Raw genomic sequence first — 16,109 nt, forward strand, 5'->3', positions numbered from 1 at the left:
TTCCCCTTCACCCCCCGCCCCCTCCCATACCTCGAGTTCTCCAGTCCATTCTCTGTATCTGCATCCTTGTTCTTGTCACTGAGTTCATCAGTACCATTTTTAGATTCCGTATATGTGAGTTAGCATACAATGTTTGTCTTTCTCTTTCTGACTTACTTCACTCTGTATGACAGATTGTAGTTCTATCCACCTCATTACATATAGCTGCATCTCATCCCTTTTTATACCTGAGTAATATTCCACTGTGTATATATGCCACATCTTCTGTATCCATTCATTTGTTGATGGGCATTTAGGTTGCTTCCATGTCCTGGCTATTGTAAAGAGTGCTGCAATAAACATTATGGTACACATTTCTTTTGGGATTATGGTTTTCTTTGGGTATATGCCCAGGAGTGGGAGTACTGGATCATATGGTAGTTCTATTTGTAGTTTTTTAAGGAACCTCCAAATTGTTTTCCATAGTGGCTGTACCAACTTACAGTCCCACCAACAGTGCAGGAGAGTTCCCTTTTCTCCACACCCTCTCCAACATTTGTTGTTTCCAGATTTTGTGACGATATAACCCATTTTTTTTTAATTGTCAAAGAGTAGATATTTCTCCAAAGAAGATATACAAATGGCCAATAAGCACATGAAAAGGTGCTCAACATCACTATTTTTCAGGAAAATGCAGATCAAAATGACAATGAGATACCATTTCACATCCAAAAGGATAGTTATAATCAAAAAGATTAAAACAAGTGTTGGTGAGAATGTAGGGAAATTGGAACCCTTACACATTGCTAGTGGGAATGCAAAATGGTGCGGCCACTGTAGAAAACAGTTTACAAGTTCCTCAAACTGTTAAACCTATGAACCAACAATTCCACTCCTAGGTATATATGCAAGAGAAATTAAAACATATGTCCACATAAAGACTTGTACATGAATCTTTATAGCAAAATTATTTATAATAGCTAAAGTCCATCAACTGATAAATGGGCAAATATGGTATATCCATGCAATGGACAATTATTCAGCGATAAAATGGCATGAAATACAGATACATACATTATGAATGAACCTGGAAAACATTCTGCAAAGTGAAGGAAACCAGTCACAAAAGACCACAAATTATACGAATCCATTTATATGAAACGTCCAGAATACGCACATCTGTAGAGACAGAAAAATTAGTGGTTGCCTAGCAGGAGTGGGTAGGAAGGTTGGCAGGAAATGAGGAGTGACTGCTAATAAGCATAAGGTTTCTTTCTGGAGTGATGAAATGTTCTAAAACTGATTGTGATGATGGTTGCACAACTCTATAAATATATGAAAAACCATTGAATTGTACACCTTAAATGGGTGAACTGTATGGTATGTGATTTATATCTCAATAAAACTTTTTAAAAATTAAATAAGAGGGCTTCCCTTGTGGCGCAGTGGCTGAGAGTCCGCCTGCTAATGCAGGGGACATGGGTTTGAGCCCTGGTCCTGGAAGATCCCACATGCCACGGAGCAACTAAGCACGTGTGCCACAACTGCTGAGCCTGTGCTCTAGAGCCCACATGCCACAATTACTGAGCCCACATGCCACAACTACTGAAGCCCAGGCACCTGGAGGCTGTGCTCCACAACAAGAGAAGCCACCGCAGTAAGAAGCCTGCGTACTGCAAATCTGCTTGCCACAGCTAGAGAAAGCCTGAGCGCAGCAAGGAAGACCCAGCGCAGCCAATAAATTAATTAATTAAAGAAATTAAGGAGTCAAGCAGGTATACTACTTGTACCCAGGGAACCTAGAAAGTAAAGAGGTGAAAGATGTCTTTTCTTTCTCAGATTCATTGCTTACGTTGATTTGGAAGTACCTTTTCTTATTCAGATTAATTCACCCAGTCAACAACCATTCATTGATTACTTAGGAACTGGGCTTGACTTGCGGATCCCATAAAAAAACATACAGTCCCCTCCCACAAGGCTTTCCATCTCTAGTAAAAACAGCTCCCACTTATTAGGCATGGGGCTAAGCGTTTCACGTGCAGTATCTCAAGATAAGGTAGAGAGCTTGACCCTACTTTTAAGGATGAGGAAGCCCACTCTAAGCGTAAGTGATTTGGCCATATTTACAGCACTAACATGTAGAAGGGAGACCTGAAGCCAGGATTTATCTCTGACCAAGACCCATGCCCTCTTCATCTTACCATACTGCTCCCATGGCAGGTGGGCAGGAAAGTACAGAAACTCCTGCAATGAAATGCAGGTTTGATTTGGGTCAAGAGAGGGCTTCTCCAGCGCACCACCAAGGAGAAGTCTTCAGAGAAGGTGGCACCTGAGCGGAACACTGCTTGATGACAGCTGGGACTCTACTCAAACAGGAAGAGGTGGGGCGGGGTTTTCCAGACCGACAGAGACAAGGGTGAGAGGGAATGTGGAGAATTCCGACTAGAAAGCAGCTCAGTCTGGCTGGAATCCATGACAGGTATACGGCAGCGGTGGGAGTAAGGTCAGATAGAGATGGGGTCTGACCATGAAGGGCCAGGGTGCAGCCACCAGGCTCAGGAATACAAACTAAGCCTCAGAGGTTAAGAAGCCATGGGAGTATCCAAGCCGGGGTGAGAAAGGCCACTCTAGAAGCAGTCACAGGGAATCATGCTGGCAGCCACTGCAGCTGTCCCGCTGAGAACAGAGGGCAGTCTAGACCAGGGCAGGAGCAATCAGAGGGGGGAGGAGAGACGAATCTGGAACATCTCTGAGGAATGGAATTCTAACACCTGGAAGGATGTGGAAATTTAAGGAGAGTCCAGGTACCAGAATCCTGACCAGAGGGGCAGGATGCACACTGTTGTGGCCAACAGCACCCATAATTTCCACCCTTCCCCCTGATGGAACCCCTCCCCCATGCAGCCAGCTGCCCTGGAGAAACAGATTCCACCCCCACCCAGCCCCAGGGAGAATCTGTTGCCTGAAAGGTGCTCCCATTGCTGTTATGACTCGAGAATGGCTACAAGACTCATTCTGAAAGACACAAGGAGAGTCTGCTGGGGAGCTTCGAGAGAAGGATTCCTCTCTCCTTTCTAAAGAAGAGCCTGTCTCTACTCCCATCTCACACGTTGCCATGTACAAATCTCGTCTCTAGAACCATTACCAATCTGCTATCAAATGCATATATGACCCTGACTCCCAAGATGACGGAGCTCAGAAGAGATGGAGAGAAGGGAACCTGATGTGAACAAATACACTTTCTCATGTTAAAAGAATGTGCAGTGGAATCTCTGTAACCGAGAATGAATACGTCTTAACGGATCAAGACGGGGTGCGGCCTCATTCGCCAAACTAGGCAGCACAAGGAGAGTCTGAAGGGAACAGAAGGGCTTAGACATCTAGCGTGACCTCTCGCAGGCAGAGGGAGGAAGTCTGGACCAGGGGTATAGATGCGAAGTCTCAGCATTCCACTGGTAGCTTAGGCAATGTGAGTAAAAATACAGAGATCAGAAAAGTCACTGGTATCTCTGGATATCGAACCACCACTGTTCCCCCACATTTAACAACCACTCATGCCTCTCAGAAAGCCAGCGGCACTTTGCGCAGGGGTGGGGGATCAGATATCCCAAACCAGAATTCAGAAGAAAATTATTAGCAAGTAATAGATCATACAAAATGATAGCTATCATTTATTGAGCATCTTTTATCCTAAGTGCCTAAAATTCTTTTCTCAAATTTGCAATCATCCCATAAGGTAGTTTTCACAATCCCTCAGCTTACAAATGAGGAAAGGGAGGCTAGTTCAAAGAAGAGCCCTCTGGTCCATCACAAGACCAGTGATTTCATGGTAGACCAGGATTTACACACAGGGCAGGAGAGGGGAACGGGAAAGACTAAGATGACCACACAGCACCCCAGTGAGGAAGCTGGTTCTGGTGAGAAGTGGAAGCAGTGAGGATGGTGCATAAACACCAATTTCGAGAAGAGACAATTAGGGCAGCAGAGGCTCCAAGTCTGCTTCTCAAACATGACTCTGAATGAAAGGCATGGTGGGACCTGAGTGGTTTAAAAATTCAAGTGGTCTCTGTGGGCCAGCTCAGGACCTTGACCCCACTCACGTCACTGTTCCCATGCAAAGCTGTATTCTACACAAGGTACTTTCTAACCAACTTCCGGGACACTGTGCCCACAAGGTTAGGAGCACTCAGCATCACTAACTGCATGACCTCATGTGCTCAGAACGTGGTGTTTCTCAACAATCTGCTGCTGCATTCTGTCCCTTCCTTGGTCTCGATGGGCTGATTCCTCCTCTGCCATCTGACCTTTCAGTCACTGTCCACGGCGGCCAGCGCTCAGCACCTCTTGAGCTTCCTTGTCTGCCAGCATCTCCCTTGTTTTAACTTCCACTTGACATGTCAGTATCCCTGAAAACAAACTTCTCACCCTTTGGAAGCCACTGCCAGGCCCTCCTATGACTTCAACGATTACTAGGAGAGCCTCTGCAAAGAGCCATCTCAGCCTCTGGGGACTCAGCAAGAGTGTTTAGTTACAGAGGAATGGATTAACCATAGTCGGCACTAAGGAAAACTGTTTCACTTTAAAGAAAAAAGAAAGAAAGAAAGAAAAAAAAACAGGAAATCATGGTTCAGAGGGCACAGGAATGCAATCCACATTTTTGAGAATGGTACAGACTCTCCCAAGTATGGTTATAGGCTTTTTGAGTCACAAACTAAACTGGCTGGTTTCTGACCTTAACACACCTAGTCTAGATCTAAACAAGTGATAACAGAGGTCTGGTTAAACTTAATATGTGAGACTTAGAAACAAATCTTGTTACTCAGGAGCAAATGGCAGTTACTCTTACAACCCAAAGCAGGCTGACCAGGACCATTATGCACAAGCTTTATGTGTGGCTAAAATACCAGAGACAAAGTTTGGCCAAAGCAGTCAATCCCAGAGAACCTGGAGGGTTATGGCAATTCTGATGTCTGACTCGTCCTGTTTCTAACAGGCCTGCAGAAAAATCCACTGTGCATCGGAATGAAAAACTTATTTGTCATAAAAACCCATTATTTAACTTCTTGATCCTGTCTTTTCCCTATGCCTTAGGGCAGTGTCAGACAAGGTTTATGCAGCTTCAGGAATAAAATTGGTGGTACAGCAAGATTAAAAATTATACCAATGGTCCCTGATTGTGTAAACCCACACTGTGAAGCCAAGTGACACTGTTCTCCAATGGTTTACAGAATAGGAGACAAGAAAGAAAAGCAACTAATATGTGAGGATCTATTATCCATTCTTGAAATAAGTCCTTCTTCCAAAAGACTCTCAAGCTATAAGGAGAAAGTTACATTTTTTTAAAAAGAGAGAGAGAAGGAAAGATTTAGTAGTTACTTCTGCAATACAAAAATGTTTGTAACTCACGTCTTCTGAAACAGCTGCTAGACAGCTCTTCTATGTGCTACATGCACTCAGTCCACTGCACCATCTCATTTTCTACCCATTATCAATAAAAAAATTAGAGTATCTTGGCAACAGATTTTTCACAGTGAGATTCACTTTACTGTAGAATTTTTTTGAGCAAAAATAAAATGGCAAAGGAACTTTATTATCCAGAAGACTTTCAATATGGCCTATCCCAACGGTAACACTCCATTCATTCTTCTATTGAAATTACAGTGAATAAGCATCTATTACATGTGGTGTACAGCTCTTGCTGCTGGGGATCACAGGCAAGGGCTCTCAGGCTTCTGGGGGAGACGGACATGTTCAGAAATAATGCTTGCAGTGTGGTAAGTGCTGCAACAGGATGCATGCAAGACACTGACAAGCACTTAACTTGGCCAGGCAGGCTGGGTTGAAGGCTGTGTAGCAGATGGGATGCTCGGTTCAAGTCTTAAAGGATGAGCTCAGATGAGTGCGTGCCTAGGGAAAGGCAAAGGGGTACCACTCAGTGGAAATCCCAAGCATAAGGCATAAGAAAGTCTGGTATGTTTGGGAGACTGAGCACTTGTGCATGCCCATAGAGCAAGTCATTTGGGTAGGCACACAGAACTGCTAGAGGTCTAGGTCAGGCAGGGTGGTAACTCAAACAATGAAGGGTGGACTTTATATGCACACAGGAATGAAGCACTAAAACAAGGAGAGGGTGAGGAAAGGAGGAGGAAGAATCTAGACCAACATTTTCTGAGTGCTTACCACATACAAGGCACCTTGAACTTAGGCAGTGGGTATTATTTTGTTCCCATTTTACAGACGGGGAAATTGAGTTTCAGAGAAGAAAAGTATCTTTCTGGAGGCCCCACAGCTAGTAAGTAATCAGTGGAGCCAAAATGTAAATCTAGGTAGTCTGACACTACAGTCCATGCTTTTCATCACTTCAGTATATTGCTCCTAGTCTAAGAATATTAAGCAAGTTAAAGATACAGATTTCAGGGACTTCTGTGGTGATGCAGTGGTTAAGAATTCGCCTGCCAATGCAGGGAACACGGGCTCAATCCCTGGTCCAGGAAGATCCCACATGCCGCGGAGCAACTAACGCCATGCACCACAACTGCTGAGGCTGTGCTCTAGAGCCCACATGCCGCAACTACTGAAGCCTGCAGGCCTATAGCCCATGATCCACAAGAGAAGCCACTGCAACGAGAAGCCTGCACATTTCAACAAAGAGTAGCCCCTGCTTGCTGCAACTAGAGAAATACAGATTCCAAGGTTTTCACTGACGTATAACACACATGACTCACTCCTCCAAAAGAGAAAAAAGAAGGCATCCAAAAGTTAATTTGCATCCAATGTGGAAGGTTGTGTACCAAATACAGAAGAATAAAGGAAACTGATACCCTTCAAGGCAGTGGTTCTCAGATGAGGGTGATTTTGCCCATCGGGGACATTTGGCAACGTCTGGGGATATTTTTGGTTGTTACAACCAAACAAGAGGTGCTACTGGCATCTCACAGGTCGCAGCTATAAATACTGCTAATTAACCTACAATGGAGCGGACAGCATCCCACAACAAAGAATTGTCTGGCCCAATCTGACACAAAAGAACTGAAGAAAGGATGTTTCCCATCTTGTTTTATAATAAAAATAACCAACCACTGTCCACACAGCCAATGGAAAGTCGAGTCCAGACTTTTGACCCTGCAACTTAGATTTAACTCTATCACCATCTGCTATGGTCTGAATGTTTGTGTCCTCCTGAAATTCATATGTTGGAAACTTAACCCCCAAGGTGATGTTTTTTAGGAGGTAGGGCCTTTGGGATTAGCACCCTTATTTTAAAAAGGCCAATAGAGCTCCCTAGCCCCTTCTGCCACATGAGGATACAACAAGTTTTCAACCAGGAAGAGGGTGCTCACCTAACCATGCTGGCACCCTGATCTCAGACTTCCAGCCTCTAGAACTATGAGGAATAAATTTCTCTTATTTATAAGCCACCCGGTCTGTGGTATTTTGCTGTAGCAGCCTGAACAGACTAAGACACCACCCATGCTCAAAAGAAACAAAAGCTCTGCACTAGTTTAAGTTTAATTCAAAGTCAGCTTAAACTTAACATTATAGAATTCAAGGACAGATACGCCAGTGGGGCTGCAAAAAGTGTGATCCACCATCAACCAAGAAAATGATAAGCCTCTAGAAAAGGATAGCTAGCCATGCACTGCTAGAGGTAACAAACAATGCTTTCCCCATTAAAGTGCTTTTAAGTCACTTTTAAACCATGAATGATAAATGGCATTTTTAATAATTTTTTTTCAAGAAAAAAACTTCTTGTAAAATTGAGGGGACATTAAAAAAAAAATTGAGGGGACATTTAAGTCTGAGGATCTAATGTATAACTTCATGTCTATAGGTGATAAGGCTATACTGTATAATTGCGATTTGCTAAGACAGTAGAATTCAAGTGTTCTCAACAACAAAAAAGGTAAATATGTGAGGTGATGGATATGTTAATAAACTCGATGGTGGGAATCCTTTCACAATATAGATGTATATTACCATGTTGCACACTTCAAATACATTACAGTCTCATTCGTCAACTATACCTCAATAAAGCTGAAAAAAATACTTTCAATCATTTTTTTTAAAACAAAAATATAAAAAAAAATATATATATATATAAAGGAGCATTTATATAGTAGCTCATCTTAAACAGTCACAACATGGATAATATATTTGATTTTTAGAAACCTAGACGCAGTGTGGAAGAGGGGTACTTCTATACCAGTCACATCTGATTTTCTAACCAGTCAAGACCCATAGCCAATCTTATACTATCTGAAATGTCGGTGCTTGCTTCGACCTATGTTTATAAGGTCCCTGATTGTGTACCTTATGTGGTTGATATTAAAAGATGTAGGTATTCACATATCTACTTAATATGATTTGTGAAAAACTATTTTTTACTTTTTCCCAATCTTCTTAGATGTCTTATTTACCAGTCCAAATAGAGTGAAAATTACAATTCTTGGTAAGTGAGACACATGTAATTTAAGTCCTAAACTTCTGTTTTTCTAGTTTATTTGGAAGTTTCTGATCAAAGTATCAAAATTGATTCATAATGTTCCCTCAGGAATCTCAGGATGATTAGGAAGTAACTTCATTTAGTTACTTCAAAAGTTAATGGATGAATTTAACTATGTGAATTGTATGGTATATCTCAATAAAGCAGTTTTTTTTTTTTTTTTGAAGTTAATGGAATTTCCATCTTGCCGTCATATTGGTTTCATTAATTTAGTCAAATACACTGAGGGAAACATAAACACCTCAGTGTTTATTACATTACCACTCGGAAGACTAAAATCCTGCTGAAATGAAAATACAACCTAGTTTATATTTGCAGTAGCAGTTTTGAGAACTAAATCTTTAAACCTTATGATTTTTTTCCCTAAAGATCTTTTGCTAATCAAATGACAACTTATAAAAGTAGTCTGTGCCACATTCAAGTTTTGCTTTCTAAGAGAATAAAAAGAAAGATCTCTACCTCCCCCAGCACAGAAAACTACAAAGGACATAACAAAAGTTTCCCTGAACAAACATTGCTCAAAAAACCAAGAGACCAACCACAGCAGAAATTCTTACTAAAATAAACAACAGAGATAGCAGCAGAGAACAAACAGCTAAAAGCTATTGTGTGGCTCGACACACAACCAACAGCATTCAGTTTATATAAACCTGGGTTTTTAAATCTTGGATAGGGCTCAAACTACCGACTGCATGCAAAAGACTTTCTGCCTGACAAGGTGAGGTTACCTCTAAAGCAAGTTAAGAAGGCAAATTGCTACATCACATTAGTATGAATACAGACACTGGGTTTCATTTTTCTAGTTATTTTTGAAACAGAAAATTATTTTCCATTTAAATGCTACTCATCTTAACATATAAGTTGTGTAACTATTGTCTTCAGGCTGAAATATTTTCCGTGGGAACAAACACATTGCATTGATTTTTTTTCTAAAACTGATGAAAAAACTTTGATATGAGTTGCAGAAAAATCACTTCATAACTAACTTTTCAATGAGTAATTTGGTGCTTAAACAAATCCAAAGAGTGTTTTTCAAAATAGCACACAGAAAAAAATGTTTACCAAGCTTCTCTCATATGTCTTCCACTTAAATTTACTACAATTAATCTTTTTTAACGTACAATGCATTATTGTAACAGTAATGCAAGCAAATTCTTACGTACCATTTAGGAATCAGTAGAATCCCTTCCATTAAGGGATGAAATATGTGAATAACTTTAACACAAAATTAGATGCCTTCATTTGAGATAGCATGTGAAAAAGGGTCATATCAATTATTAGACAATATTTTTGAAAAAAAGATTTTTCTATTTTAGTTTCAGGCGAAAATGTCACATGCTTAACTTTGATTTTAATTAGTGATCATCAAAATTATCAAGAGTACTATCCTGGAGGGAAAACACTGTAAGAGTAGTTATTGGCTATGAACTTTGGAGTAATTGTTTACTATTTCATTTACAAACTAAAGCAGGAGTTAAAGAAAATGCCATGTGCAGAACAATAACATACACATTCATTCGACGTTTGAATACCATCTACATGTGAGATGCTGTTCATACCTTATACCATTTGTAAACATATATATGTGCTTAGTACATACCACAAGCAGATAGGTGCTTAACACATGCATTTTATGGTAGCATGGTAGTTACAGATAATGTAGTTAACTTCAGCAGACATCTGTGTTACAGATATGGCCATCAAAATAATTATGGCATGCTTTTGTGACACTGAAAGAGGGTAAGCCTGTTGCAAAATGATTACTTCCAACAAAAGCATGCTTAAATTATTGTGAAGTTAAATGGCATATATCCAAAATAACAGCATTATAAAGCTGCTATTGCCTTTGAGTCACTCACCAATTTTCGACCTATTTGTAAAACAAGATAAGCACCATTAGGTTATAAAAAGTAATTATGGATCAGGATTTCTAATTCATGTTTCTTTGACAAGTGTTCCATTTGATCGCAAGTCTTGGCTGCTCTCTTGACAGAATAATGTACTTGCTCCACAACTGACAGGAGTAGGGCTTTCAGGATTAAATAGGAAGCTCACACACCAGATGACTTTAGACTTCAGACTTCAGAGAGATTTCTTTGTTGTTTTAGAATCAGATCATGAGTTATCTTTCTCTAATTGTTTCGAAGCCAAAGAGAATCTATGTACTGTCAAAAATGTATGCTGTTTTGCCTATTCTATACTCACAGTACACCAAAGAAAGTTACATCATCTTGTAAAGTAAGTTCTCTTCCTGATTTCATGGGGGGGGGGGGGGATTGGGAGTTGGAACATAAAAAGCTAAAAATATACAACGAACACTCTCCCCCAAAAGACTCTTTTATTGTTCTTGAAACACTAAATGAGAATCTGATTGACTTTTGCTTGTTGTAATTACAGGGGAAACAATATTCAAAACAATTTCCTAAAGGGTTAACGTTATCTTGTGGCTTTAATTGATCATTTTGCCCTCTTTCTCCCGCACCAAGAAAAAAAAAAATGACAGCTGTAAAATCAGAATTCTGTCCACCAAGAATGATAATAACAAAGCTCAAGATTTTGGCCAACAGTTACTCTAATGTGTATAAAGCTATGTAAAAACTGATTCGCACAAGGAAATGCCCCGAGCCTACGCCATTAGGGATTAACTTCTGAGATGACAAGACTAGGACAAGACAATTGGCAGCCTGAACTTGATTTCTCAGACGGCCTGCTGGGGGGGTGGAGGAGGGGGAGAACGGTTTCCCTTCATCAGACTCAGCTGCTGAGGCATCCAAAATGCCTCACTGGTTTAAAACTGCAGGAGAAAGGGAAACAAAACAACCAAACACTCCGGATTCCGATTATCTCTAGGTAGCTACGGTGTTGGGTGTTGCGAGAGAGAAAAACTAGCGCGCAGGCGTGCCCGTCAGGTTGTCACCCGTAAACATAAAGAGCTCATCAAAATTAAGGAAGTGGATGTCTGCAAGCTCCCACAGTCTTTTTGTTTGGGTTCTCTAGGTTAATAGCAGTAATTGTATTTTAATGGCCTACAAAGAGGCGCAAAGTTATTATCCCGTTTGGAGAGATGTTTACTTAAATGTAAGTATAAAACCAGGTTGCTTTTGGAAAAGGAAATTATTTTTCGGCCAAACGTAGTATTACAAACACAGGCGACACAATCACAACCACCCAAGAAATGTGTTTCAACGAGTGAATTATTTCACTTCCCCAATAATTCTATCCAGAAAAAAAAAGTTTTCAACAAAGCCGATGGAGATCGTGCCGTCAACACTGTATGCTGCCCGTAGGTTCACTCCGCGCCTCTTTGGGAGCTGCGGGGGCCTTAAATGCTTTTGGAGGAAAACGAGGTAGGGAAGAGTTTGGGTCTCAGGTGCAGGACGGTGGGTGGCAGCTGAGAGCTGGTGCGCGGACTATCCCACAAGACGTCAAACTTGCTTTACGAAGGACTCCAAGTTAACGCACCCTGACACGTCCACCCTCCACCTGAGCGCAGGCGGCAGCTGCCGCCTGTTCCCATCAGGCGAAGACGGCGCCGCCCGCCCCGCCCGGATGACAGCCCCGGGACAAAGCCGCGAACCCCGGAGCCTGCCGGGCGATGTACCCCCGCCCTGAGCACGCCCCCGGCCCGCGCCTACCTTGACGCCCTGCTGCTGGGTGGTGAGGGTTAACTTGGATTCATTCAGAAGCAAAACTTCGCAGTAAAATTCTTCGGGAACGGCGCAGAAACAGCCCATGTCGGCTGTGGCCGGCCTCGGCCAGGGGAGAAAGCTGCGACCCAGGCGCTGAGCCGCCCCCGCCGCTCAAACGCCAGGCATTAAGTTATCGTCCGCGCTGCGGAGAGGACGAGAGGGCCAGTTCCCGGCGGGGTCCACGGCGGCGCGGACGTAAGGTAAGGAGGGAGGAGAAGCCCGGCAGCGAGTCAGCGCCCGGGAGCGGCCGGGGAAGCGCCGGAGGAACTGGGCGCGGAGGGCGGCGGCGCGTCCCCGCGCATCCTGCGGCTCCGGCTCCTCCGAAGGCGGGGGCGCCGCGGCCCCTCCCGCAGCCCTGGGGACGACAGAAGTCGCGTGTCAGAGGGGAGAAGAGGCAAGAAAGGGGAGGGACGAGAGCTGCAGGCCCTCCCCGGACCTGGAAGCCCCTAGCAGCCCTGCAGCCCCCTCCGCCGCAGCAACGCACGGGCCTGCCCTCCGCCTCCGGGTTCCCCAGAGGTCGCGCACTTCTAGCTCCGACCCCACCCCGCAGCCCCGGGTCCGGTCCGCCGACTGGGGAGCCCTCGGCTGTTCCTTTGTGTCAGGGGTACCCACGACGTCCCGGCCCCACTGCCGGGGCAGCGGCGAGGGTCGCTCCTCAGTCGGCTACCTCCACCTCCCCAGCCCGCGGGCACCAGGAAGCCCGAAAAGGCTCGGAAAGGGCTTGGGGCTCCTTACCGCGACCGGCGAGTGGAGGTCAGCTCGTCGCGGGGCGCAGCTTCCGTCTGGGGATCCCCGAGTTCATCACGGGGCTATGTGTGGCCGAGGGGAAGCGTGCCCTCCGAGAACCCCCCCTGCCCGGGCGGCGGAGTGCTGCTTCCCCGGGAGATTCGGAGAAGCGGGCGGTCGGGGGACGTGCGGGCGGGGCAGCGGGCGCCCCGGCTGAGAACGCGGCCGGCGGGCGGGTGGGGTGTGCCCCGGGCGCGCCAGGCCGCGGCGGATCCCGGCAAAGTTCTCTCGGCGGTGCGAGGGGTGGCGCCCCGGGCGGGAGCAGCCCAGGTGCAGCTGGGCCGGGCCCGGGCGTCTGGAGAAGGCCCTGGAGCGACGCGGGGACCCAGTGGCCGGGAAGGGGGCGCCCCTTCTGGGCGGGGTCTCGGCCGGGGATGGAGGGCGGAGCGGAGGTAGTCAAATGGCGAGGTGCGGGAAGGTCCGCACAGGGGCCCGCGCGACGCCGGAGCCGGTCCGCCTCGCCGTCCCCGGCCCTGGCCCAGCTCGCTGTATCGGTTTCCCGGGGAGACCCGGAGGCTTGCTCCAGGAAGGCGGGCGCAGCCCTGCTGGGACCCTGGTGTTGGGTGCTCCCAGTCCCACGCCCTCCGCCGGACCGGCTGCGTCCAGGACTGGCGGGCACAATAGCTCTGAGGCTGCAGTGACCCCTGGTGGTAACTCGTGTCCGTGCAAAAGCAACCGAGGCCGAGCAGCGGGTGAGGCAGGGCCCCCGCTGGCCTTTGGAGCAGGTGCAGTCTGTGCTCTCCAGCTGGGAACCAGAAGCGAGTTAATGCAATCTGAAGTCAGAGGAGACACAAGGGGAGGACGCGGGCCAGGGTTGACGGTAGGCCTCCCAGAAATCTTCTCTACTTTACACTGAGTATTAGCAAGAGCGAGAGTTTGGGCATCAGTTTTGAGTTCTCTCCTGTACCACTTTTAAACTACGGAGCCCAAGTGTGAAAATTTTGCTTAAATCCTAGGACGTTTCTACTTTAAAAGAAAGAAAGAAAGAAATGGCATCCGCAGCACAGTCGAATGGAAATGCACAATGCAGCTTTGGAAGGAATTTCCTCCCCTAATGATTTGCCACGAAGGACCTTCTGTAGAAAGTCTCCTTCCCTGTTGTCTCAGCCCCATCTATAAGCATGAATTAGCACAACCCCCAAAGTGTGATAAACCCACTATGTTTGGTATGAACTTTACCAAAGCTAAGAATCAAACCCTGTTTTATCTTTCAAACTTACTGTGAAATCGAAGCAGGTTTTGAATTTCTAACCAAATTGTGTGCCCAGCTTTGGGTTGCACTGGAAAAATTTTGCCTCCCATGAGCTGACATTATTCTAGATTTTAGTGTCTTTACTTGGGGAAGCTTTTCTTTTCTGTAATATGATAATCCTCACACAAATTACCAAATGTGATTGAAAGATTGCATCACAGATTTTCATTCTTTACCACAATATCCAATAGAGCCACCTAAGCTTGCAAAAACAAAAGTAAGTGTAATCGTTTGTTTGCCAGTTTTGAGTTTTGCTGCCACCTGTTTTATGTTTTTTGATTTTGTGGTTTTGTTTTGCCTTACCTCCAATGGTAATGGAAAGGCTGGGGGTTTGGGGTGGGCAGGGATTCTGTTCTAGGCTTCTCACAAGGGAAAGTACAAAGCGGTGGTGTCCTATACACATGACAGGCTTTTCTGGATGAGGCATTTTCTTTTCCATTTCTTTATCGGAATGGAGAAAAGAAAATCCACTTACAAAATTAGAGCTTCCTGGAGAAAATAAAATCCACTTACAAAATTAGAGCTTCCTGGAGAAAATAAAATCCACTTACAAAATTAGAGCTTCCTGGAGAAAATAGGAAATCCACAGGTGTTTGTTGCTGCTGTTGTTGTTAAACAGCCTATTGAGCTATTGAAACCAAGCAGGACACTGTGGGGCCTTCCTGGAAACAGACCCCACCCTCATGTCTTCTCACCTCTTGTTTATATTACAGAAAAGCTTTAGCCTCCCAGGCCTTCCCCAAGTTCCAAAGAGAAAATTTAATCAGAAGTGAGAAAACGCAGAAACAGAGGAAAACAGTCAAGCAAGACGAAATAATAATAGTTTAGCCATAAAACAAAGTCAAGAACCTTTAGTTCCTCCTCAAGGGCTATAGATAATGTTCTAAGCCATATCTTTGAGTTGTTTTGAAGATACTAAAACTCCCACCAGGTGGAAGAAGTTAACTGCTGACCACTAGCATGTAGACCCCAGACCAGTTAGAACCAGAAGGTTGATGATAACTTCTGAAGCACCACCCTGTTACCTTACCACGAACCAATCAGAAGGATATCCACCCTTTCCCTCACCTTGTCTTTAAAAACCCTTTCCCAGAATTTATCGGGGAGTTCAGGTCTTTTGAACATGAGCTGCACATTCTCCTTGCCTGACCCTATGTTGGGTGCTTTGTAATAAATACTGAACTTTCATTCATTGCTAGCCAGTCAGGAAATTGGCTTTACTTCAGGCGGGCTAGCGGACCCAAGTTTGGTTCAGGAACACTGTACCTGGCACACAGTAAACTGTGTATATTTAAAGTATACAGTCTGTAAGTTTAACCATCACCACAGTCAAGCTAGTAAACCTGTCCATCACCCCCTAGAGTTTGCTTCTGTACCTTTGTAATGTCTCCCTCTCACTCCTCACCACACCTCACCTCCCAGGCAACCACAGATCTTTCTGTCACTATTGATCATCGACATTTTTTAGAGTTTTATAAGTGGAATAATAGTGCCAACTCTTTTCTTTTTGATCTGGTTTATTTCACTTAGCATAATTATTTTGATATTTATCCTTGTGTATATCAATAGTTTTGTTCATTTGTATTATTCAGTAGTATTCCTTTGAACATGTGTATACCACCATTTGTTTATCCATTCTTGTGGTTTCTAGTTTTTGACTATTACAAATAATACAAATATTACAGATCCTGCTAAGAGGACTATACTAAGTGGCTCTGGCTGCCAAAACAAAGGGCCATAGACAGGGTAGCTTAAACAACACTTATTTTCTCACAGTTCTGGATGCTGGAAGTCTAAGATCAGGATGCCAGCATGGTTCCTGTCTGGGGAAACCTCTTCTCCTGGATTATAGGTGGCTGCCATCCCACTGTGTGCTCACACGATCTCCTCTTTTTGGGGG

General features: G+C 44.4%; 2 protein-coding genes across 8 annotated transcripts in view; one reads left to right on the top strand and one right to left on the bottom strand.

Annotated features, from left to right (window-relative positions):
* The window catches only part of EPB41L4A (erythrocyte membrane protein band 4.1 like 4A), a 250,607-nt gene extending 238,359 nt beyond the window's left edge, over nucleotides 1-12,248 (bottom strand). For all 4 annotated transcript variants that reach the window (XM_057737443.1, XM_057737428.1, XM_057737436.1 and 1 more), the window contains exon 1: nucleotides 12,118-12,248. In XM_057737443.1, the coding sequence (XP_057593426.1) occupies nucleotides 12,118-12,216 (99 nt within the window). In that variant the 5' untranslated portion in view covers nucleotides 12,217-12,248. The remainder of the gene's footprint in view (nucleotides 1-12,117) is intronic.
* The window catches only part of APC (APC regulator of WNT signaling pathway), a 298,287-nt gene continuing 294,410 nt past the window's right edge, over nucleotides 12,233-16,109 (top strand). For 2 of the 4 annotated variants that reach the window (XM_057737283.1, XM_057737305.1), the window contains exon 1: nucleotides 12,233-12,371. The gene's annotated coding sequence lies outside the window, so the exon portion shown is untranslated. The remainder of the gene's footprint in view (nucleotides 12,372-16,109) is intronic. The other 2 variants (XM_057737275.1, XM_057737288.1) reach the window with 2 other exon arrangements.

Source organism: Hippopotamus amphibius, chromosome 1 (assembly GCF_030028045.1).
Source record: "Hippopotamus amphibius kiboko isolate mHipAmp2 chromosome 1, mHipAmp2.hap2, whole genome shotgun sequence".
In the NCBI taxonomy this organism is placed as follows: domain Eukaryota; kingdom Metazoa; phylum Chordata; class Mammalia; order Artiodactyla; family Hippopotamidae; genus Hippopotamus; species Hippopotamus amphibius.